The sequence below is a fragment of the Anomaloglossus baeobatrachus genome, chromosome 2 (assembly GCF_048569485.1).
Source record: "Anomaloglossus baeobatrachus isolate aAnoBae1 chromosome 2, aAnoBae1.hap1, whole genome shotgun sequence".
NCBI lineage: Eukaryota > Metazoa > Chordata > Amphibia > Anura > Aromobatidae > Anomaloglossus > Anomaloglossus baeobatrachus.
In genome coordinates this window covers 350,380,054-350,405,091 of record NC_134354.1, presented here as the reverse complement: position 1 = coordinate 350,405,091, position 25,038 = coordinate 350,380,054, and the positions used below count along the sequence as shown (strand labels likewise).

The window sequence follows — 25,038 nt, the reverse complement described above, 5'->3', positions numbered from 1 at the left end:
ATTGTCAAATAAAAGTAACGCACTACACTGCATTCATTCAGGACCATTAAGTGTTTCCGAAATACCTTTTAACTCCATGTACGCCATGCGTCCCGATACCTTCTTAAATCCTATCTTAGGGCTACTTACATAGCTGGCCCGGTAGTGTGTTATTACACGGCACCACAGCAGCAATGAATTGTGGCATGTCGAGCTATGGAGATTCTTTGTGTAAAGCCCGGAGTTAGCCCTGTGGCTGAACAGAGACCTTTATGTCTTCTCTGCAGATACAGGCCTTCTTTTATAAGTCCCACTGAAAGGGTCTCATTTAGGTAACGTTCACCTGATTAACCCAATAATAGCGGAACCACTGATTACAACTTACAGACATTTGGTAGACTGGTGAATAGTATATTTGACAGTGGGTCCCATGGGTGTTCTCACCAGCTCAGCTGTTCAGCCCAAGGCTTCAGCACTGGACAGAAGAACAGCCACCTCTATTAGTCTACATCTTACAATGTTACATACACCTTATGCTAGACATAATATTGTTTGGTCAATTCATGTTATATCTAATGTCCTGTCATATGAAACTTTTTCCATCTTATAAAAAAAGTTTACAGAGTTAACTGGAATGTTGTGGCTTTTCAAGTGGATAAGTCTGTTTCCACTGAGCCTTATATATACCTCTCTGGTGCCAATCTCCACCCATCCCATCCTCTTTCAGTCACTTAACGGGGAGGTACACCTGGAGGGGTGTAGGTAGGATACCTTCTACACAAATTCCCCATTCCATCCTTCTCACTCTGCTTTCTGACTCCTCTCCGGACATCATGAAGACTTCTCTGTGTCTACTTTCCACCTTCCTACTATTCAGCTGCTATAGCTATGTTACAGTGGAAGCAGCGCCGCAGCAGCTCAGAGGTGAGTACGGACATCAAAATTCATCATACATTTATAAACTCAGTTGATAACTTTCTTAAGAAAATACACTTTGGAGGATTTTAATACTCATTTTGTAGTGACTAAAGGTTGATAATATTAAAACTATAGGATATTAGTCAAACCTATGGAAGATAAAGAAGACAAGAATTTCATATATATATATATATGTAAATATACGATAATATTTTTTAGCTATATACTTAACAATAAATATTCTAAAACAAAAACAAAAGTTTTATCAGAGCAGTCCAATGTAAATCTCTTTGGTGGCTTTCTGCCATGTCTAACAGCCATCAATATTATTTAAAGTGTCTTTTAAAAATATATTTAAAAACTCTATTTATTTAGATTTCTCCGTTATTTAAAAGTTTAGGCTACATGAAATTATTGCATTTTATTGATTAGCATGAAGGTGTCTTTCAGAAATTAGTGAGAAATTAGCTTTATTAGAATCAGGGGATGCAAAGGGCAGGATTGAAAACTTTTAGCCTTCTCGGAATCCAGCTGCCCCTTCTTAAAATTAAGAAATAATGTATTTCTTCGTATATTGTTACAGAAGTAATGATGATAGAATGTTATGGAAGTTTTATAGTCTCTTTCTATATCTAAATACACCAAGGTAACTCACCTTACCCCTGTCTCTAGTTTTTCGCATGTATCACAGTCATTTATGTGTAATCATGAGCTTCTAATACACGAAATAGGCATCTTCTGCAATAGTCTAGTATTGATGATAACAGATAATAGATACAAAAATGCAGAAGATCAATTTAAAGATCTTTTGCTCTGAAAATTCTAGATGACATATCTGGAGGTGCTGAGACTAAACAAAACCTTTAAGAAAAGAACAAAATTCATTCTGTAAACATTTTATCTTGGTTCCATCTCCAAATATACAGCTTGGTAACATTTGCCAGATTTCTAGAACTAGGTGCCAATTACGGAGATCAGGCTGATCCATGAAAATCAAATGTCATGCTTACCAGACAACCGTATACGTTAGAACATTGACAAGACAAAGTTTCTATAAAGTATATAGAAAGAACATTAATGTATATAACATATCAGCTAATAATGTTGTAATAAACTAGAAGTTTCCAGGTAAACTCAAATAGTATTGTCTCTAAGGCTCTAAACATAAAAATAAGATTATATTATTAACACCGTCATGCTGTCAAAATGCTTATTCCACAGATCTAGCCATCTGTTCTAATTCATCATCCTGAAAATTACGTTACTTATTAAGCTGGGAGTAATACAATTAGAAAACTGGGACTTACAAAAGACAAGCGAGTAAATACTTGAGTGTAGACTGCAGGATCAAGGAAAACTATCTTAAGCTACATATGAATAGATAATGTTGTTACAGTAAATGTGCTGTCTGCTTTAACATAGGCTTGGATTGATTTTTTAATTTCTTTCCTAAAAAGGCCCCAATTGCAGGACTCATCCCACTGACCTGGTATTCATCATAGACAGTTCTCGTAGTGTACGACCCTCTGAATTCGAGCAGGTCAAGGTTTTCTTGTCTCAGGTCATTGAATCCCTGGATGTTGGTTTAAATAACACAAGAGTGGGTGTCCTGAATTACGCCAGCTCTGTCAAAAATGAGTTTTCCCTCAAAACCCACAAGACTAAGGCTGCTCTACTTCAAGCAGTCAAAAAGGTCCAGCCTCTGTCTACAGGAACAATGACCGGCCTTGCTATCCAATATGCTATCAACCAAGCCTTCACCGAGGGAGAAGGAGCAAGGCTCAAATTTGCAGGTGTAAAGAAGGTGAGAAGTATAGATGTGAAGTAACAATACTAATTAAGAATCAATCATTAAATACAGGAGAAAGTTGATGATGGTGCCTAATGATAAATGCTTATTTTGCCAGCAAAATAATGTGACTCTGACCCTGGGCTGCTTGATATAGTGGGAGATTACCCAATGAGTAATTGGAGAAACATTTGTACCTGTGGACCCCCTATTTGTATAGTGAATGATCTGTCAATCATAGTAAGTCAGAAACCTGTGGGGATCCATCCTACGGACACTTCTATCTTAACCCTTCACATAACTCTACTGCCGAGATTATTATAACTCACTATGATTTGGGACCTGTCACTATATCAGACAGCCTGTGGTTAGGGAAGTATGATCCTGATGACAGTCCATTTTAAATATACTAAAATAAAGGTAATGAAAGATTCTTGATTCTTCCTTCAGAGTATTTCATGCCTCATCGTAAAATTTCCTGTTGTTTGAATAAATATGCAGTCAGCCATATGCTACTAAAGCACTCACTCCTTGGATTAGCGTCCAGGATGAAATGAATCACCTCTTTCTCCTCCAGCTCTTGCCAAATCTTGCTCTCTCCTAATACTAGAGGTCTGACATTATTCAAATCACTGCCGCTATGTAATCATGATGCCAAACATCAAAAATCATTCCCGTGCGCCTTTATGACATTTGTACATTCCTGATCCAGGTAGTAAAAAGTCTCGTACGCGTCTTGTATTTCGTTACCAGTGATATCTCGCTACCTGTAGAACAGTCAGTTGAGGAATGCAGCTTTGATAAAGCTAAACAGAGACTTGTCAGAGGTATTATCAGCCAGAACTGTGACGGGATGGTACGTGGGCCCCTCTTCTGGTGTAGTATAACTGGAATTGGGAACACACAGACCTTTGTCAAAGAATAGCTGTCAATGACACGTAAGGGTTAAAATAAATGTCATAGATGCACCTACACGTTACCAGAAAGTGTAAGGTCAGTACAAGTCATACTAAAAGTAGCAAAATAATATAGGTTAATTTTTGCTATTTAACTAATTTCAGGTCGCCATTGTAGTAACTGATGGCCGGCCTCAGGACGGTGTAAAAGATATTTCTGCTAGAGCTCGAGAAAGTGGATTGGAGTTGTTTGCCATCGGAGTTGGCCGCGTTGATATGACCACCCTACGTCAGATTGCAAGTGAGCCCCTGGATGAACACGTGGACTATGTGGAAAGCTACAGTGTGATCGAGAAACTCAGCAAGAAATTCCAGGAAGCATTTTGTGGTAGGTCAACTGGTTTTTGGTTGCTTTTTTGTTTACAAAATAATTACCAATTGTTGCCTGCAGTGTTGAATATCAGATGACCAATTTTCTAGTATACTTTCTATATTAATTTCTTTCAGTTTTCTGTTTGCTGTCATTCAATAAATTCCTGCCTTGGTCGTGTATAGAGATGTGTCTTGTAATGAGCTGTGCCCCAGTGTGAGGTTCACATGACCAGGACAGATATTTATCCACGGAGAACCACTTTCCTGAATGGCAGCAAGCTAAAATAGTGAAATTATGAATGGGAAAAGTTGGTACTAATTATACAAATTATATCCTTTATATAAGTAGTATTGGGGTGAGATGCTCTTCCATTGTCTCAACCCTTCACACTATTCTCCCCCAAATGTTGCCCTTTACTAGCTAATTGACAGCACCGCTGCATGAAGCCTCCCATAACCAGTGGTGGGAGGCATTCTGCGGGGAATACTGTAGGGGCCAAGGCAATGGAGAAGAATCGCACCCCAATGTCCTTCCAACCTCATTAGCAAATCACTTCTTAAAGCTATTTCTCAAGAGGAAATCAATGCTGTGAGGGTGGAAAGATACAGATTAACTTCTATTTCCGACACTTACTTGTACATGTATTTTTTTTCAGAACGTGGAGGGTTACTAACAGGTTTCCTCTAAAAGCATTGTCAGAAATCAGCATCCATTTTTAACCTATATTTTAACGGGACGGAAAAAGCAACCAACTTGCATCATATTTGTGTCATCCTAAATTTGACAAAATCCCCAATAGCCTTAAACAGAATTAATTAATTAATTAATTAAAAAACACAATTAACAAACATACAAGTGTGATGTTTCTGTTTCCATGAGTCCCTTTAATAATAAGGGTAGTGCACTCTTTATATGCTGCTTAGAGGTGTCAACTCCCTCTATTAGGTAGAAGAGGAAGCGAGGACACCTTATACATGGTGCTTGCAACTCATCAACTGATCAATCTGTAGCCAGACCCATGCTGTTTAGTTCATGGAATTTTTTTTTTTAAGAACATCAATGCTCTATATATTTTTTAAATCATGAAGCTACGTCATAAAAGGGAATCCAGCATCAGATTCATGCTACCCTAACCACGGACACTATGAGTCAGAGCCTGGCTGTGCGATTGCAGACAGGTATGTATGATTGACAGGTCACTGCCATGTATGCACATAGGGAGACACCTGTCAATCAATTGTAGAGTTATGAATAGAAAGAACAGCCAGGTCTCTCCTTATAGTCTATGGCTATTTCTGAAACGTCGCAGCAATTCAGAGAAAAACATACCTGTCTGCAATTGCGCATCAAGGATTGTTTTCATGCTGTGGTGGGTTTGTGCAGTATGAATCTAATGGTTCGCTTTAATAACAGCTGGTAAATACAAGCAAGGGGCAGTGGTACTTGTAAGACCTTTCTCTGTCTCCCTTTACCTCACATTCCTGTTTTCTTTTCTTCATGGCCGCTGCTTGCTGTTAATGCTTCAGTGCTCTTCAGAGTCCAGCCTCCCATACAGCGGAGACTGGGTTCCTCACTGGGTTGGGTCTGACAGCTTATGAGCAGGGTGTGGATATGAGCCCCCGACTCAAGCATTGAGTAGGGTTAGTCACAAGGGGTGCTGCTGAGAGATCAGGGGGTACAGAAGCAGAAGGGAGAGGTATGGACAGCTGACCAGCCTGCCCAAGAGGACCTCTGGAGCCCTTGATTCACTGTTTGTCTGCCTGCTGCCTGTAGCTTCTTAATATCCTGTTGGCTCATGGCTTGGATTCTCCTTTTGCAGTCACACAAGTTGCCACCTCTAAGGTCCAGCCCTGACAATATATATATATATATTTGTATGTATAATATATATATATATATATATATATAAATATATACTGTATATATATATATATATATATATGTACATATATATATATACAGTATATATATATATATATATATATATATATATATATATATATATATATACTGTGTATATGTGTGTAATATTTATACAATTATATGTAATTGAGAATGTACTCATTCCTCTTTTCTTTTGCCCAGAAATGGCGGATCTCTGCTCCACTGGAGATCATGACTGTCAGCAAGTTTGTGTTAGCACCCCAGGGTCATACACCTGTGCCTGCAGGGATGGATACACATTAAATGATGATGGAAAGACCTGCAATGGTATGACTTGAATAGAACAAGTGATACAGATATGTTTTTCTTTGGAGGCTTATATGATCATCGTATGTGTTTTTTGTTTGTTTTTTCTAGCATGCGGTGCCTCCGCTATTGACCTGGTATTCCTAATTGATGGCTCTAAAAGTGTTCGTCCAGAGAACTTTGAGCTTGTCAAGCAATTCATTAATCAGATTGTTGAGTCTGTGGATGTCGGCACTAACAAGGCACATGTTGGTCTCGTCCAGTACTCCAGCGCTGTAAGGCAGGAGTTCCCCTTGGGTAGATTTAACAACAAGAAGGACATTAAGATAGCTGTAAAAAAGATGTCTTACATGGAGAAAGGAACCATGACTGGTCAAGCCCTCACATATCTAATTGACAACACCTTTACCATCTCCAATGGAGGAAGACCAGGTGTATCTAAAGTTGGCATTGTCTTCACTGATGGTCGTTCCCAGGATTATATCAATGATGCTGCACTGAAAGCTAAGGAACTAGGTAATGCAATATTATGACCTCCAATTCTTTATTACCAGTCTTCATCTAGATGGACATCTAAGATCAGTAGAAAAAGTTGTCGTCACTGTGTATTGAGCTTTTTATTTTTGTATGCATTCTCTGAACAAGTTATCAGGCAATCTCAGATCAATGACTTTGTACATGTGAACTGCTGTGAATTAACATTAGGCCTTTGTAAAGTCTGTTCTTACACACGCTGGCCATCTTTAGATATTACATATAATTATAGTTAAACATGTTCTACAGGTTACAAGATGTACGCGGTTGGCGTTGGTAATGCCGTAGAGGATGAGTTACGGATGATTGCGTCTGAACCTGTGAATGAGCACTACTTTTACACAGCTGACTTCAAAGCCATGAAAGAAATTGGCAAAAAACTTCAGATGAAGATCTGTGTTGGTAAGTGGCAGCCAATTTTACTTTAGCTGGCATTAAGGCTAATGCATCAATAACTAAAACCATTTCTTTTCTTAAATCACCAGAAGAAAACCCCTGTGAATGTGAAGCTATTGTCAAGTTCCAGACCAAGGTGGAAGAGCTGATCCAGGCACTAACAAGAAAGAATATCCTTTTTATAAAGTTATAGCAACACCAAAGGAATAGACAAGGGTTAAAAAAAACGGATGGGGGGGAAGGCAAACATCTAAGTTGGCCTCTATCCAGGTAAGCATGTTTACAACTATGATGGCTCAACCTAACCATGGGTATAGGGAACCTTAGTAGATGACAGCACTGTTACTGAACATAAACCACTATACAAAGGCCAACATTGATATTACTGCAATACGATGATCATATAGTGATAGATACCAGTCCTACAGAACATATCAGAGGTTACTTTACAGTTATAGAGACTTACAGCTGATGTTCTTTCTGATGGAGTTGTTTACTATTCCTGTCTTTTCCAATTGGGCCAGAGCGATATAACATTGTCAAATCATACTTCATCTGCAGAGTGTACAACAAAAACACGTTTGACTTCTCATATTTCCAGCCCCATCTCTATCTATTCCAAACCTGCACCAACGCCTCATCCTCCTGATACCCCAATGCTGAGTCATTGCTCTTGTATGTAGTCCTATTACTATACCTGTTGTGTACTACAAAATCAGTGCTCCTCCTACTGACCCACATATACATAGTATGATGTTTCCACAGCTTCCACATACACAGTATGATGGGTCCACAGCTCCCCTATACAGTGTGATGCCCCCACAGCACTCTATACAGAATATGATGTCCACTACAGCACGATATGCACAGTTTGATGCACCCACAGCAACTTACACACAGTCTGATAACTACCTCCCACACACAGCAGGATGACCCACAGCTCCCCCTCACACAGCAGGACAGGTCCAAAGCTCTTCCACACACAGCAGCATGAGCTCACGGTTCCACCACAAACAGAAAGAGGGGTCCACAGTTCCCCCACATACAGCAAGATTGGCCCACAGCTACCCAACACATAGCAGGATGGACCCTAGTGGACCGCTCCCAGGGGTTGGCTGGCAGATTTTAGCCTGGGGGGCAATCATAACGCTGTGGCCCTCAAGTTGCGGCGGACCACCTTTGGTCTGTTTATCTCTGGCCACTGCATTAAAGCAGCAGTGGTAACAGACTTTATAAACAGACTAGTACATATATATTGGAATAGAACCGCGCTTACTGCTTACATAGATACTGCAACAAAACGAATATGACTACATAGATATGGGAACTGCAAGGAGCTTACTGCAGAGATAAGGGAGCAGAACCGAGCTTACTGAAGAGATAATGGAGCAGAACCGAGGTTACTACAAAGATAAGGGAGCAGAACCAAGCTTACTACAGAGATATGGGAGCAGAACCAAACTTACTGCAGAGATAAGGGAGCAGAACCGAGCTTACTGAAGAGATAATGGACCAGAACCGAGCTTACTACAGAAATATAGGAGCAGAACCAAGCTTACTGCAGAGATAAGAGAGCAGAACCGAGCTTACTACAGAGATATGGGAGCAGAACCAAGCTTACTACAGAGATATGGGAGCAGAACAGTGCTTACTACAGAGATATGGGAGCAGAACCGAGCTTACCACAGAGATATGGGAACAGAGCCAAGCTTACTACAGAGATATGGGAGCAAAGCAAAGCTTACTATAGAGATATGGGAGCAGAACAGAGCTTACTACAGAGATATGGGAGCAGAACCGAGATTACCATAGAGATATGGGAACAGAACCGAGCTTACTACAGAGATACAGGAGCAGAACCAAGCCTACTGTACCCATACAGGAACAAATTTGTACTTAGTCTACTACATAGAAACAGCAACAGAACCAAGCCTCCTACATAGCTAGGGGAACAGAATAAGGTTACTGCATAGACATAGTTCCAGAACTATGCTTACTGCTTAACTATGGTACCATAACTGAGCTTACTGTATTGATATAGGAGCAAAACCACGCTTATTACATAGATACAGTACCATAACCCAGCTAACTACATGTACAACAATTACAAAACTTCTCCTATATTTTCAATGTTAAACTCGTACAGAACACAGCTGGCACACGAACTAAACACGGATGCCATCTGTGTGCTGTATGTGTTTTTCACGGCCCCATAGACTTCTATTATCCCTTGTCATCTGCACTGCTGGGGGAAAAAAACAGATGTCTCCATAGGAATCACACACGGTCTGTGTAAACACACGGACATGCAAGCAGTACCATATGATATAATGGGTACATGTGGTAACAGGGAAAAAAGCGAATACAACATGTACCAGAAACACAGACACGTGACGGAGACCATAAGGTTGTGACATAGCTACGTCACAGTGCAGGGGTTAATTTCACTTTTCTTTTCATAAACACGGAAAGACAAATGAAATTCCCTAACACATATGTGAACGAGCCCTTAGGGTCTGTGCCCACAATCAGTGTCAGCAGCGTCTTGGACGCAAAGTGTTTCACTGAGTCCAAAATGCTGTGTTGTACAGCACACGCACAGTGGATGGATTTATAGAAATCTCCGGCCCCCTGGGTTTCATTTGGATACTCCAAAAACTGACCTGTTGCGCTGCTTTCCTATCTTCAGCATGTCAATTTATTCTAACAGAGATGCTAGTGCTCTGAGCGGGAGAATACAGTGAACATCCACTGACAGTCACTCTGATTGTGTGCATGGACAGTGCGATCTCCCGCCCAAGAAACTAGTGTGGCGCCCCTGCGGCTCCAGTTGCCACAGGGTACTGCACCTCATGTAAGGTGCAGTATTCACCTCAGGTAAGGAGGGTGTTAATCACTGGTGTTCCACATACACTTTACATTCAGTTTAGGAGCCTTCTCACTGGGGAGCTAGACTAGGGTAGGCAGGGGGTTGCCCATCACGAAGCTTGGGACTTTCCCGGTCACTAGGACAATCACCTGGGGGAAGGGTTCCACTTGGGATAGAAGAAAAGAATTACACACACCCGGCAGTCAAGTCGGGACTTCAGTTCTGGTGACACGACACCACTTATTCTCCTTTTTCTTTTTTTCTTCTCTTGGGGCCTAATGCTTGGAGCGAGATGCTCACGGGTTCCCCCTCTCCTGAAGGGACACCCTTGGATAGGACACTTTCTAAACACTAGTGGCTTCCTCCAACTAATCCGAGGTCGACAGGCCTCATCAAGGCGGTGACTGGTGCGTCCCGGGCAATACAAAGACTGTTAGTAAAGACACCTGGAACCGCAGCAGATGACACTGTATATACAGTACATACCAAAAGTTTGGACACACCTTCTCATTCAAAGAGTTTTCTTTATTTTCATGACTCTAAGAATTGTAGATTTACATTGAAGGCATCAAAACTATGAATTAACACATGTGGAATGAAATACTTAACAAAAAATTGTGAAACAACTGAAAATATGTCTTATATTATAGGTTCTTCAAAGTAGCCACATTTTGCTTTGATTACTGCTTTGCACACTTTTGGCATTCTCTTGATGAGCTTCAAAAGGTAGTCACCGGAAATGGTCTTCCAACAGGAAGTTCCCAGAGATGCTTACCACTTGTTGGCCCTTTTGCCTTCACTCTACGGTCCAGCTCACCCCCAAACCATCTCGATTGGGTGCAGGTCTGGTGATTGTGGAGGCCAGGTCTTTTGGCGTAGCACCCCATCACTCTCCTTCTTAATCAAATAGCCCTTACACAGCCTGGAGGTGTGTTTGGGGTCATTGTCCTGTTGAAAAATAAATGATGGTCCAACTAAACGCAAACCGGATGGAATAGCATGCCACTGCAAGATGCTGTGGTAGCCATGCTGGTTCAGTATGCCTTCAATTTTGAATAAGTCCATAACAGTGTCACCAGCAAAACACCCCACGCCATCACACCTCCTCCTCCATGCTTCACGGTGGGAACCAGGTATGTAGAGTCCATCCGTTCACCTTTTCTGCGTCGCACAAAGATCCAAAGATCTCAAATTTGGACTCATCAGACCAAAGCACAGATTTCCACTAGTCTAATGTCCATTCCTTGTGTTCTTTAGCCCAAACAAGTACCTTCTGCTTGTTGCCTGTCCTTAGCAGTGGTGTCCTAGCAGCTATTTTCCCATGAAGGCCTGCTGCACAAAGTCTCCTCTTAACAGTTGTTCTAGAGATGTGTCTGCTGCTAGAACTCTGTGTGGCATTGACCTGGTCTCTGATTTGAGCTGCTGTTAACCTGCGATTTCTGAGGCTGGTGACTCGGATAAACTTAAACTCTGCAGCAGAGGTTACTCTTGGTCTTCCTTTCCTGGGGCAGTCCTCATGTGAGCCAGTTTCTTTGTAGCGTTTGATGGTTGTTGCCACTGCACTTGGGGACACTTTCAAAGTTTTCCCAATTTTTCGGACTGACTGACCTTCATTTCTTAAAGTAATGATTTACACTCGTTTTTCTTTACTTAGCTGTTTTTTTCTTGCCATAATACAAATTCTAAAAGTCTATTCAGTAGATGCAGTATCAGTGTATCCACCAGACTTCTGCACAACACAACTGATGGTCCCAACCCCATTTATAAGGCAAGAAATCCCATTTATTAAGCCTGACAGGGCACACCTGTGAAGTGAAAACCATTTCCGGTGACTACCTCTTGAAGCTCATCAAGAGAATGCCAAGAGTGTGCAAAGTAGTAATCAAAGCAAAAGGTGGCTACTTTGAAGAACCTAGAATATAAGACATATTTTCAGTTGTTTCACAATTTTTTGTTAAGTATTTCATTTCACATGTGTTAATTCATAGTTTTGATGCCTTCAATGTGAATCTACAATTTTCAGAGTCATGAAAATAAACAAAATTCTTTGAATAAGAAGGTGTGTCCAAACTTTTGGTCTGTACTGTATACCACAATACATTATAAGATTGTGCCCACGGTCTGGACATGATGTGTCCTGGACACAGCATGTGCTCTCCTGCGAGGCCGCGAGTGCTGTCCGCAAGGACCACAGCGGCCTGTGCCCACCGTCAGGGTTCGGACCGCTGTGGTCTCTCTCTTCTGTTCTCTCTGTGGAGACACCTGTGGCTACATAGCAATACATTGACATGCTAGGGCTCAGAAAGCTGCACCACAGGTCAGTTTTCGCTGTGAACTGTACACACACAGCGGGCATGGGATTTCTAGAAATCCCATCCACTGTGCTTGTACTGTACAACGCAGCAAAAACACTCTGAATCCAAAGCGCTGTGAACCCTGATGGTGGGCACGCAGCCTCACATACAGGCATCTTACAAACATACACAACCCCAGAAACATGGACATATAAACATACAGTGCAGAGATGTGAACATATATACACACATGTACTCAAACACAGTATACAGACATATACACATACATATACACAGACACCTATACACAGCATACAGCCATATACACATACACACACTTAAACACAGCGTACAGCCATATACACATACACACAGCGTACAGCCGTATACACCTACGCACAGCCATATATACCCACACACAGCATACAGCCGAATACACACACATGCAGCGTATGCTGTGGCACAGCTGTATACACACACACAGCCGTATACACACACGCACAGCATACAGCCATATACGCACAAGCACACCATACAGCCATATACACACACGCACAGCATACAGCCGTATACACATACGCAGAGCGTACAGCCAAATACACACACAGCATACAGCCGAATACACCTATGTACAGCGTACAGCCATTTACACACACGCACAGCATACAGCCGTATACACATACACACAGCGTACAGCTGTATACACACATGCACAGTGTACATCTATATACACATACATATACAGACACATACACAGATATAGTCACATAGAAGCATATACATATTTGAAAACATTTACATACAAATAATCATCCACCTAGACAGACACAATCCTATGCACACACATACTAGGGGGCTTTTACTTTTGATAATTGGGGGACATTTCTCTCATCTTTTTGTCTCCCGTGCGGCCCACAAATGGTAAATCCCTCTTGCTAAAGGACCTGCGGTGACGTCCTGCCCATGTGATCAGAAGGAGAAGGGCCTCAGCAACACAGCTGATACCAGAAAGAAACTCCATGTGGTCCTGGAGTTGTTTATAATAGAAGCGGGGGTCTGAGGTAAGACCCCCAAATGGTGGGTGCTGGGAGTCGGCGCAGGGGGGTGGGAATCCTGCATGATTATAGTGGACGGGAGGAAGCATTGCTATGCCCACTAACCAAGCAGGTCATGCCCACTACCCATGCATGTCCTACTAGCCACTGGGATGTGGTCGCAACACTTGTCTGATGCTCGGCAGGACGGAGACAGCGCGCGCTGCAGGAAGCCATTATTGCATACATGGCCACACACTGCGAACTGCGAGCGGCCGTGTCTCCTGTACTATGTGGCCGGTCAGCGCTGTCTGCACCTAAAATGTGTCAGTGTATCAGCCCCGCCGCATCACAGTACAGGAGACACGGCCGTGCGCAATTCACTGTGCGCGGCCATGTGTGTTATAAATGACATTATGCAGCTGGCAGCCGACCCTCTACAATATCTGGGAGAGCAGCCCAGAAGGCAATTGCCCCCCAGCCTCCTGGCCCAGCCCGCCCCTGATGACCCCTACATAGAATTAACTCTTGTAAACCCCCCACAGTGTTTGATGGCCCCCAGTAACACCCCCTCACACTGTATGATGGCCCAAAATAGATCCCCCACTATATAACGGAAACCTCTCCACACACGGAATGATGGCTCCCAGTAGCCACTCCACATTTTATGATGGCCCCCAGTGGCTTCTCAACATTGTTTAATGGTTCACGGTAGCCCCTTACATTGTATGGTGGCTCCAATTAGACCCTCTACATTGTATGATGGCCTCTAGTAGCCTCTCTATATTGTATGATGGCCCCCAGTAGATTCTCCACATTGTATGATGGCCCCCAGAAGATTCTCCACATTGTTTGGTGGCCCCCAGTAGCTTCTCCACATTATATGATACCGCCCCAGTACCCCCTCCATATTGTATGATGGCCCCCAGTAGCTCCTTTACATTGTATGATGACCCACAGTAGCACAGTAGCTGCTCCACATTGTATGATGGTCCCCAGCAGCCCCTCAACATTGTATGATTGCCCCCAGTAGCACCTTCACATTGTACGATGGTCCACAGTCACCCCTCCACATTGTATGATGGCTCCCCCAGTAGGTCCTCCACATTATATTATGATGCCTAATAACCAATCTACATTATATGATTACACCCAGTAGCATGTCAACACTATATGATAGCCCCTAGTAGTCCCTTTGCATCGATTGATGTCCCCCAGTAGCCCCTCCACATTGTCTGACATCCCCCAGTAGTTCCTCCACATTGTATGACATGCACTGCTGCAAAGCTTAAATGTCTGCAGCTCGCCGATACAATAAGGAGTGGCGGTGCCCGATGTGGACCTCTAAAAGTATGGAGCCTGGGGTGATTGCACCCTCTGCCCTAACCCTATTAGCTATGTCCCTTCTCGATGTATGATGTATATTTATGTCATATGTTGTGTCCTTTGCTGTGATGTGTGCTCATACGCCAAGCCCGCATCGTTCCCCACACATGACGGCTGATTTAATCAGCTCTCATGTGTCTATAACTGCTGTATGTCCTTGGACAGGATCTGTGTGAAACTCCTGAGTGTCTGGTTTCCCCCGCGCAATTTTTGACATGCACAGGTGACCATGCACCAGCCTGGCGAATTTTAAGCTGAGCTTGGAATCCCGGAAGGTAAGTATATTCGCATTGCTTCTGTCCATGGCCAGAGATCACTGACCTGGACTGTGGACCACTTTTGCGCAAAGTGATCCGCTCATCACTAGTTGCCACCATTCTATTCACAAATAAGGCCCTTGAATATATAAATTACCACTACAGTGGCTAATATGTAATATGTAGCATTCCGATATCATTCACATTAATTACATATATAACAATGTTACCTGGTGTAAAAAATTATGCACTATCCGGATATTATTTCTACATTATATTGCTCTCTCTTCAGTAATACATAATGCTGGATAATTGTAGAGTGAGGAGAGATTTACTGGAAATTTCCTGTGGACATAAAGCAGTTAAGGAGTAAAAAGTGGTGCAGCTGCCAGGAGCCCAGTCCTGTCCGTGGGACTCTGTACTAACTGGTCGTGGGCATTTGACCAGTTTCTCATGCTTTATTATAAGCTCTGTGCATTACAGAAAAAGGAACTCAACTGTTCCAATTTGATATAAAAGTAATGTGATTTCTAATCATAAGGCATAAATCAAGGACATGTCCATTGTTATCTATTTCGCTTTTTTAATTGCTTGACTGTATGGTCCGATTGTACAGAACATAATATAGTAATAGTGTTCTTAATTAGTAGTGTTGTTAATTTTCTTTCCAAGCTCATTATTCAGGCTTGGACTGGCTCGTAGAGAAACGGGAGAAGCCCCCTACGGGCCTTTGTGCAGGAGCCGATCCCCCAACACCCTTATATGAGCAGTAGTTGGCACAATATACTTGATCCACTATTTACAGACAAAACCACAGCATTTATTTATTCATTTTAAATATTATGATATTTAAGCGTAGACATATTTGGGAAAAGGGTTATGTAGTATTTGCATGTACCTGTAGAGTGAGCCCCCTGAGTCAATGTTACTGGTGGGCCTGTAAACAGGGGAGACAGGGGGCGCAGTAGTCGTGGTCAGAGTGTTCTGCGACCCCCTGGCCCTGATACAGGCAGATTATTGGCCCGTGAACCTTTGGGCTTCATCCACTTACTTGTTGCTCCGGGTAACTTCGTCTCTTCTATCTTCTGGTGCAGAGGCAATCAAGAAGACGACACAAATGGATTCTCTTCTCTTTAATACAACTTTACTGTACGTTTGGTGGTAGAGTTTTTCAAAAGCAGTCACTTGAAATTCCTCTCTCCTTATCCGCTCCTTCCTTCCTGTGCACTCTAGTACTATACTGTACTTCTTTTGCTGTCTGAGATCTCCTGGCTGCACTCTGCTATTAGCCTACTAGTCTCTCCCCATCCAACACCTGGGTCCTAGCCTTGCTCTCATCCTTGTGTCCAATGGGTCCTGCAAAACTTCTATGTCACTCAGCAGGCTGCCGACAACAGACCTGCTCATAGGGGGACCAGTTCACCCCCAGCACCACAACCACCCTGCTCCTCAGGCAGCCATCTTCTTTCTCCCAGTAAATCTCCTGTCACCCAGGGATCTAGTTCCCAAAGCTCCTCCCAGGGGCTACACCTATCCTTAACCCCTGCTGCTCTTGCTGTGAAAATGCGGCCAGGCTTTCCCGGCCTTACTGCATTTTACCAGCACTTCTATCTAACAACTTTTCTAACTCTGCTACATATTGCTATCTGGGACAAATAAACACAGTGATGTTACAGTATAATTCTAATGCACACAGAGATATCAGAGAGCAGGAATATTGTACACAGTGATATCAGAGGACAGATAAAAACAGTGATCTTACAATTCTAATGCACACAGAGATGCCAGAGAGCAAGAATATTGTACACAGTGATATCGGAGAATAGATAATAAACACAGTGATGTTCCAATTCTATTGCACATAGTGATGTCAGCGAGCAGAAATATTGTACACAGTGATATAAGAAGACAGATAAACACAGTGATCTTACAATTCTAATGGGTACAGTAATGTCAGAGAGCAGGAATATTATTCACAGTGATATTGGAGGACAGATAAACACAGTGATGTTACAATTCTAATGGGTACAGTAATGTCAGAGAGTAGGAATATTGTACACAGTGATATCGGAGGACAGATAAACACAGTGATCTTACAGTTCTAATGGGTACAGTAATGTCAGAGAGCAGCAATATTGTACACAGTGATATCGGAGGACAGATGAACACGGTGATGTTATAATTCTATTGCACATAGTAATGTCAGAGCAGGAATATTGTACACAGTGATATCAGAGAAAAGATAATAAACAGTGATTTTCCAAGTCTATTGCACATAGTAATGTCAGAGAGCAGGAATACTGTACACAGTGATATCAGAGGACAGATAAACACAGTGATGTTACAATTCTCTTGCACATACTGTAGTAATGTCAGAGAGCAGGAATATTGTACCTTCCAACTGTCCTGGATTCACTCCTGCAGTCCCACTGTTCACTGATTTTGGCTGTGTGCACACGTTGCGTTTTTTTACCGCGGAAACGCTGCGTTTTGAACCGCAGCGTTTCAGTGGCAAATTGCATGTGTTCAGCTTTCCCAGCAAAGTGTATGGGAAAGCTGAAAAATCAGTGCACACGCTGCGTTTCTTTCCGCAGCGTTTTGGATGCCAAAAATCGGTGCGGAAAGAAAAGCAGCATGTCACTTCTTTTGTGCGTTGTGGCTGCGTTCTCTCCCCCATTGAAATCAATGATGTGGGGTCAGAACGCAGCTACACCGCATGGACCTGCTTTTTTGTTGCGGTCCGCGGGCTTTGTCGGCACGCCAGAACGCAGGCATTTACCTGGAAGTGAGGTCAAGAGGTTTCCTGTTGACTTCACTTCCTGGCAAAGCCCCCGGTGTCGCCAAAGTGCCCGCCCCGACCCCCGACCCCCCTCCCGAAAATCCAACATGGCCGCGCGCACAGTAGCGCACCGGCCGCCCAGCTCCTATGTTATCTGTCGCATGTGCCTTGAGACATGCGACAGAAAAATGCACCCAGGCCCTGCCCGTTCACCCCAATTCCCCCCGGTGTCATACATACCTGTCCGGTCGCAGCGCTGATCCCCCGCGGCCCCCTCCTCCTTCACAGCAGACGCCGGCCGGTCACATGTGCAGAGCAGCTGACAGCCAGCACTGTGTTCAGTGTGAGCTGTGCTGGCTGCTCGCACTCTGCAGCTGTGATCCAGGGAGAGTGGGTGCAGATTTTTGCACCCACTCTCCTCAAATGGAGGGTCTGCCCTCCTAGAAAATGGGGGATACGTTCCCTGAACGTGCCCCCATATTCTAGAAGGTCCAGAGCCGACGTGGGACATCCAAATGGATTTCTGCGGACCCATTTTTTTTATTAAATTGGAGAACAAGGGAATGATTTGGGGAGTGTTTTTTCTAATAAAAATTTTTTTATTGTCTTTTTTTGCTTTTGTTTACTGTCAATTAGTTATGTCGGGTATCTGATAGACGCCGTGACATCACTAATTGCTGGGCTTGATGCCAGGTGACATTACACATCTGGTATCAACCCCATTTATTACCCCGTTAGCCAACGCACCAGGGCGCGGGATGAGTTGGGGCGAAGCGCCAGGATTGGCGCATCTAATGGATGCGCCACTTCTGGGGCGGCTGTGGCCTGCTATTTTTAGGCTGGGAAGAGTCCAATAACCATGGCTCTTCCCACCCTGAGAATACCAGACCTCAGCTGTCAGCTTCACCTTGGCTGGTGATCTAATTTGGGGGGACCCCATGTTATTTTTTTTTTATTATTTTTATTTATAAATAAAAAAAAAAAACCTGGGGAGCCCTCCAAATTGATCACCAGACAAGATGAAGCTGCCAGCTGTGGTTTGCAGGCTACAGCTGTCTGCTTTACCCTGACTGGCTATCAAAAATAGGGGGGACCCCACGCCATTTTTTTTTTTGTTTTTGTGATAAAAACTAGGCTAGGCACCCTTTAGTGCCACATGAAAGGTACTAAAGGTGCCAGCTTAGAATATGCAGGGGGGGGTGGGACGTTGTATATATATTTGACCTCCATTGACGCTTTTTAGGCTGGATGCCCACAATCGGGGTTTGCAGCGTTTTGGGCGCAGATTGTTTTCCCTGCGTCCATGACGCTGCGTTGTGCAGTAGAAGTGTAACGGGGTGCCAGGGGTGCCTCGGGGATTGTAGTCGTGGCCCCTTTTTCTCTCAGGGTAACCCCCGACTCCGCCGTCACTATTGAGACAGGGGATTGTTCTGTGGGGCAGAGTGTGGTGGAAAAGAGCATACTTTCAGCCGCAGGAAGACTCTTTAGGCAGGGATCAGATAAACCAAACGACATCTTTATTGCACAGAGTTTCACAGACAGCTCAATGCACGGATTTTGTAGCGCATGGTCACAATTCCTGTCCGGGGAAATCTTTCCTTGTTGTCTCCTCTAGTGGGGAAGTGCCCGGCTACTCCACTTCACCTAGGCTCCCACTCCGGCTATCACAGACTGGACCCACACCAATTCTGCTTCACCCTTGAGGACACTTCTTCTCTCCTTCCCTTCGTTCTTTCTTTCTTTCTGCCCACTCAGCTCCACACTCTGCCCCTGGCTGTTCCTTCTCCCCCCCGTCCCGGAATCAACTGACTTCAACACACACACACTTCTCTCTCTAAGCTGCCGGCTCCTCCTCTCCCCTGCCCTGTTTCTATGGGGACAGCCGTCCCACCCGGGCTCTAGGGGAAAACCCACTGCACAGTAAAAACACGTTTATTAATAACATCAACAGTAACTACCCCAGAGTGAGGTATCTTCAGGGGGAAACTGCACCTCCTTGTAAGGGGTCTGCCCACCCCTTACATTCCTCCCCTCTTTAAGCCTAAGCCTCCCGGCAAGGCTCGAACCTGTAAAACACAATTTAGCAGCAAGGCAAACTTTGGATAAAACTTTAAAACCTTCATAAACAAAGTCAACCACTGAGCGCCCAAGTTCTGCGCCCGGAGTCCCTCCTGGGAACTCCCGGTCTTTGTAGGCAGTGTGCCCGGAGGCCTTCAGCAGGCACTCCCGGTCTTTGCTGGTCTTCTGCCCGGAGGCTTTCACAGCACTCCCGGTCTTTGTAGATAGGAGGACAAACAATAAAGTCTTCCTTAACATCACGGAGGGAGCCCCTGGCTCAGTCCAGCATCAGGCTCCTTCCGGGCTCGGTAACTTAAACATGGTTGCAAACTGTGGAACTTTTCCGGCTCTTTAAGAACACCGGTCTTCAACATGAACATGTCCATCACCTCCGGTCGTTACGGGTCACTCGGGATGGTAAGCGCGCTGGCATTCGGCCCGCTGAGCCCTCACATAATCGGAAAGGGACTGACCTGGCAAGCAGCGCAGCCTCCGGAACGGTTCGTAGTTGACTGGTGGTTCTGGCACCTCTGTCTCCGGTTTTGCCTCTTCAACCCCCGACGGGGTCGCTGAACGGGACGGACGGGGACTACCCACGACGATCACCGGGTGTGTGACCATACTCTGGTGGATCGCTAACACCGCCGGTGTCCCCTTGTCTGGGTCAGCACTCAGTCATGTCATGACTTCTGGCGACACCGCCAGCGTGTTTCTCGGCCGGGAAATCTCAGCCAGCACCGGTCTCTGCTGTGTACGTCTCCGGTACTGACACTCTTCCCATCCGATCTCTTGCAGACCTTCCTGTAATGGCGCCGGGGACGGTGGAGATGCTGGGGAAGGTGGAGGCGGGCCTTCTTTTCCCGCTCTTGTATACGCTCCACCCCCAGTCTCACACATTAAATCGACCCAGCATAGGCGACTCTTCTTTTTCTCTGTACTGCCAACCTCTCTACATGTTTTCAGTAACATCTTATGGCCAGCACCTCCCCTCTTTGGACGGCGTACTCTGTACTTCTTTTTCTTCGCCGGCCAACTCAGGGTCTTTCGTTTGGCGCCAATTCTTCGCGCGCCCACTGTGTCCTTGAAGACGACGGCCATCTTGCCGCCATCTTGTGCCCGGTCCAACGCCTCAGGCACTACTTCTTCTTCCCACCAAGGGATCGGGACTCTTCGCCAATAATCCGGATCCTGTGCCCTAGGCACCACTTGGTCTCCATCTTCTTGAGTCGGGACCCCTTGCATATGATCCGGATCCTGCCGACTACGCCACATGTAACGGGGTGCCAGGGGTGCCTCAGGGATTGTAGTCGTGGCCCCTTTTTCTCTCAGGGTAACCCCCGACTCCGCCGTCACTATTGGGACAGGGGATTGTTCTGTGGGGCAGAGTGTGGTGGAAAAGAGCATACTTTCAGCCGCAGGAAGACTCTTCAGGCAGGGATCAGATAAACCAAACGACATCTTTATTGCACAGAGTTTCACAGACAGCTCAATGCACGGATTTTGTAGCGCATGGTCACAATTCCTGTCCGGGGAAATCTTTCCTTGTTGTCTCCTCTAGTGGGGAAGTGCCCGGCTACTCCACTTCACCTAGGCTCCCACTCCGGCTATCACAGACTGGACCCACACCAATTCTGCTTCACCCTTGAGGACACTTCTTCTCTCCTTCCCTTTGTTCTTTCTTTCTTTCTGCCCACTCAGCTCCACACTCTGCCCCTGGCTGTTCCTTCTCCCCCCCGTCCCGGAATCAACTGACTTCAACACACACACACTTCTCTCTCTAAGCTGCCGGCTCCTCCTCTCCCCTGCCCTGTTTCTATGGGGACAGCCGTCCCACCCGGGCTCTAGGGGAAAACCCACTGCACAGTAAAAACATGTTTATTAATAACATCAACAGTAACTACCCCAGAGTGAGGTATCTTCAGGGGGAAACTGCACCTCCTTGTAAGGGGTCTGCCCACCCCTTACAGAAGCACAGTGGAAGGATTTTTAGAAATCTCATGCCCACTGTGCTTCTTTTCTCCGCAGCATAAACCGACCGGTGGCGCAGCTTCCCGAGCCTCAGCATGTCAATTTATGCTGCGTAGATGAGTGTTCTCTGCAGGTAGCATAGAGCTCCACAGCAGCCTGAACCCAAATCGTGGGCATGGGCAGCTGCGTTCTCCCGTGGGAAACACTCACATCTCTGCAGGAAGGCTGACACTGTGTACTAGACGCCGTGTCGCTGGATCATGGCCACATAGCCCAACAGTGAGAATATTGTTGCTACAGCTACATTTTGGGGGAAGTAGCTGTGGATTCAAAATGATTAATATACTCCTGAATAAAATCCTTGAGGGGTGCAGATTCCAAAATGGGGTCACTTGTGGGGGTTTTCTGACGTATAGGTACCCAAGTCTTAAAAAACGCACCTAAAAAAACGCATGAAAAACGCATGAAAAACGCATGCGTTTTCGATGCGTTGTTTCTCAAAAAGCATTGTTTACTATTCTCCCCTCTGCCAGAGGGTGCGTTTTTTTCCGCGCGGAAAAAAAAGCAACGTGTGCACATACCCTTTGTCCAGGAATTTCCTCTCAGTTCAATGAGTAAATTAACTCAAGTGCATAAATTAAATTCTCATTTGCTCTGGTTTCCAGGAACAGGACTAGAACTCATGAGTTTGGAGCTCTTTGTGCACTGGAAGCAGCTCTACCATTAAGCCACTGCCTGTACTGAGGGGTATAGAAGGATTTTGTAATCCTGACCTGTATTGCAGGCAGGAAAACACAAGCAGATTATTCAGTTACATAGAGATATAGATAGATATATACTTTATCTCTATGAAGGTGAAGGAAAAAGTCAGATTCTTTTGTTCCTATAAAATTACTATAAAGAAATGAGAAAAAAAATCATAATTGTATTTTTACCACCCTTGGAATCAAACCAGCAACTTTCAAACACATTACAGCAGCCCTAGCCTTACAAACACAAAAAGCAACGTCATATAGTGAAGATTATAGAAATATGAGAAAGTTCTAGCTGATATGACTATAAATGAATGAACAGTCTGGGGCATCTGCTGAACGTCCCTCACTGCCAAATGGGTGTGGATTTGGGTGTGGCTAGGGGCGTGGTCAAAATGTGCCACATACTTTGTCCCACTTTCTGTTCTTCAAAGGTTGGGAGGTATGTTGTACACAGTGATATTGGAGAACAGATAAACACAGTGATCTTACAATTCTATTGCAAACAGTGATGTCAGAGAGCAGGAATATTGTACACAGTGATATCAGAGGACAGATAAACACAGTGATGTTACAATACATTCCTATTTCACACAGTGATGTCAGAGAGCAGGAATATTGTACACAGTGATGTCAGAGGACAGATAAACACAGTGATGTTACAATACATTCCTATTTCACACAGTGATGTCAGAGAGCAGGAATATTGTACACAGTGATGTCAGAGGACAGATAAACACAGTGATGTTACAATACATTCCTATTTCACACAGTGATGTCAGAGAGCAGGAATATTGTACACAGTGATGTCAGAGGACAGATAAACACAGTGATGTTACAATACATTCCTATTTCACACAGTGATGTCAGAGAGCAGGAATATTGTACACAGTGATGTCAGTGTGCAGTAATCATGTACATAGTGATATCGGAGACAAATAATAAACACAGTGATTTCACATTAAAAGGAATAATGTGGTGAAATCATTGAGTTGTTGAGGCCATTAGTACCTGTTGGTTATGACTACACATTTATCTATAACTAAGCAAATCATGTAATGCATGTATGAATGTTTGATTGCAATTAGTTGTATTGAAATCTATTTTGTGTATACATTTCTTTAACTCTTTTCTCACTCGAAGCTGTGTCCAAGAGAATCACTGCTCTGGAGAATAAAATCACTGTTTGAAGAAAAGAGGTCCTTTTGCTCCTTTAATGTTGAGAATTCATCCCAGGAATTCTAAAAACCTTATTTTCTTGAGGGTAAAGATCATTCCCCACCTCTCGCCTACATAAAAAAAGTCTCTATCCCTGAACTGTCACATGGATGATGAAAGACCATGGGTTGCTGGCGACATTAGATTCTACCAACTGTATTGTCACATTGATGATGGGCATACTGCATCCTGTGAACGTTGGCAAACAGATACCACCTATTCTGTTTTAGATGTAAAAAGTGCCTAGACACATGTATATACACTACTATATATATATATATATATATAAAAAAAAGATAGCTATATATACATCTACATGTGCAGTATATATATATATATATATATATACTGTATTTCTACGCTGTATATGTTATATTTATATACATGTATGTCAAATAATTCCACATTTATATATATATCTATACAAAAATAGGCAATACATTAAACTTTGTGTATATATAAATAAGCAATTTAAGTTTTCTAGACACTCATATGTATCAAGTATAGCTCAAACATTACACCAACCAAAAACTCTAGGACTAACTTAAGGTATATTGGTTATATGGGAAATAAAATAGCTTCAAAAAGCCTATATATACCCAGAGGCATGCTAGCCAAATATGTCAAATTTTGACAATCTCACACAGCAGCACTTTCCTTGCCTCCAGAATATGCATCGCAAGTTTCCATAGTGCGTTATAATCTAACAGACACTCATATATGTTCTCTCATTGAACAGGCTTTTGAGCAGAAATATGAAATATTGCACAGTGATTTGTGACATCACATTACAAATGTTCATGTGATGACACAATTCTTCCATTCGTATATTTATAACTATATCTGTACATGCATTGTTATATGTATGTATTAGTTTTGGAAGGAATATTTGCTTTTTCCTTGTTAAAAAGAAAAAAAATAATATATATAATGTATATATAATATAAATATTTGATTTTTTTATATTAAACATTCACTTTTCTGTCCTCGTGAATCACAAATTCTGCTTGTCAAAATTAAATAATTTAAAATGTTAAACTGATTTCACTGCCAAAATAAAAAGTAATTTAAAACATGACTGTTCTAGCCTTGATTGTTTGTAGTCTTATCATTGGAAAAGTGATAATGCTCTCCTTTTAACCCTTTGTTCTATCCAATTTTTAATTTGTTAAAGAATGGTTTTAGGTGAAAGAACTGCTAGGTAACATTAAAGAAGACTTAAATCTAGGGTTATGGACTATCATTAGTGACAAGAATTAGAACGTTGATGTTACCAACTGTACAAATACATCTTTTTGAATAATTTCGTAAAAGTCACGTTTACTTTGATTTATTTGACATAATTAAT

The 25,038-nt window shown here is 43.4% G+C and overlaps 1 protein-coding gene across 1 annotated transcript; it reads left to right on the top strand.

The window, feature by feature from the left end:
- The first annotated feature begins 812 nt into the window (after nucleotides 1-812).
- Nucleotides 813-24,697, top strand: MATN1 (matrilin 1). The gene is made up of 8 exons (XM_075333980.1): nucleotides 813-903; nucleotides 2,355-2,701; nucleotides 3,748-3,970; nucleotides 6,041-6,166; nucleotides 6,257-6,661; nucleotides 6,929-7,081; nucleotides 7,165-7,245; nucleotides 23,610-24,697. The coding sequence occupies exons 1-8, from the start codon at nucleotides 813-815 to the stop codon at nucleotides 23,660-23,662; spliced, it is 1,479 nt and encodes a 492-aa protein (XP_075190095.1). The 3' UTR covers nucleotides 23,663-24,697.
- The last annotated feature ends 341 nt before the right edge of the window (nucleotides 24,698-25,038 follow it).

Bases quoted from the DNA above. Each gene is read 5' to 3' on its own strand.
- MATN1 (XM_075333980.1), top strand. From the start codon at position 813: ATGAAGACTTCTCTGTGTCTACTTTCCACCTTCCTACTATTCAGCTGC. The intron at 2,702-3,747 runs GTGAGAAGTATA...AACTAATTTCAG, and splicing joins AATTTGCAGGTGTAAAGAAG to GTCGCCATTGTAGTAACTGA. The intron at 7,082-7,164 runs GTAAGTGGCAGC...TTAAATCACCAG, and splicing joins TCAGATGAAGATCTGTGTTG to AAGAAAACCCCTGTGAATGT.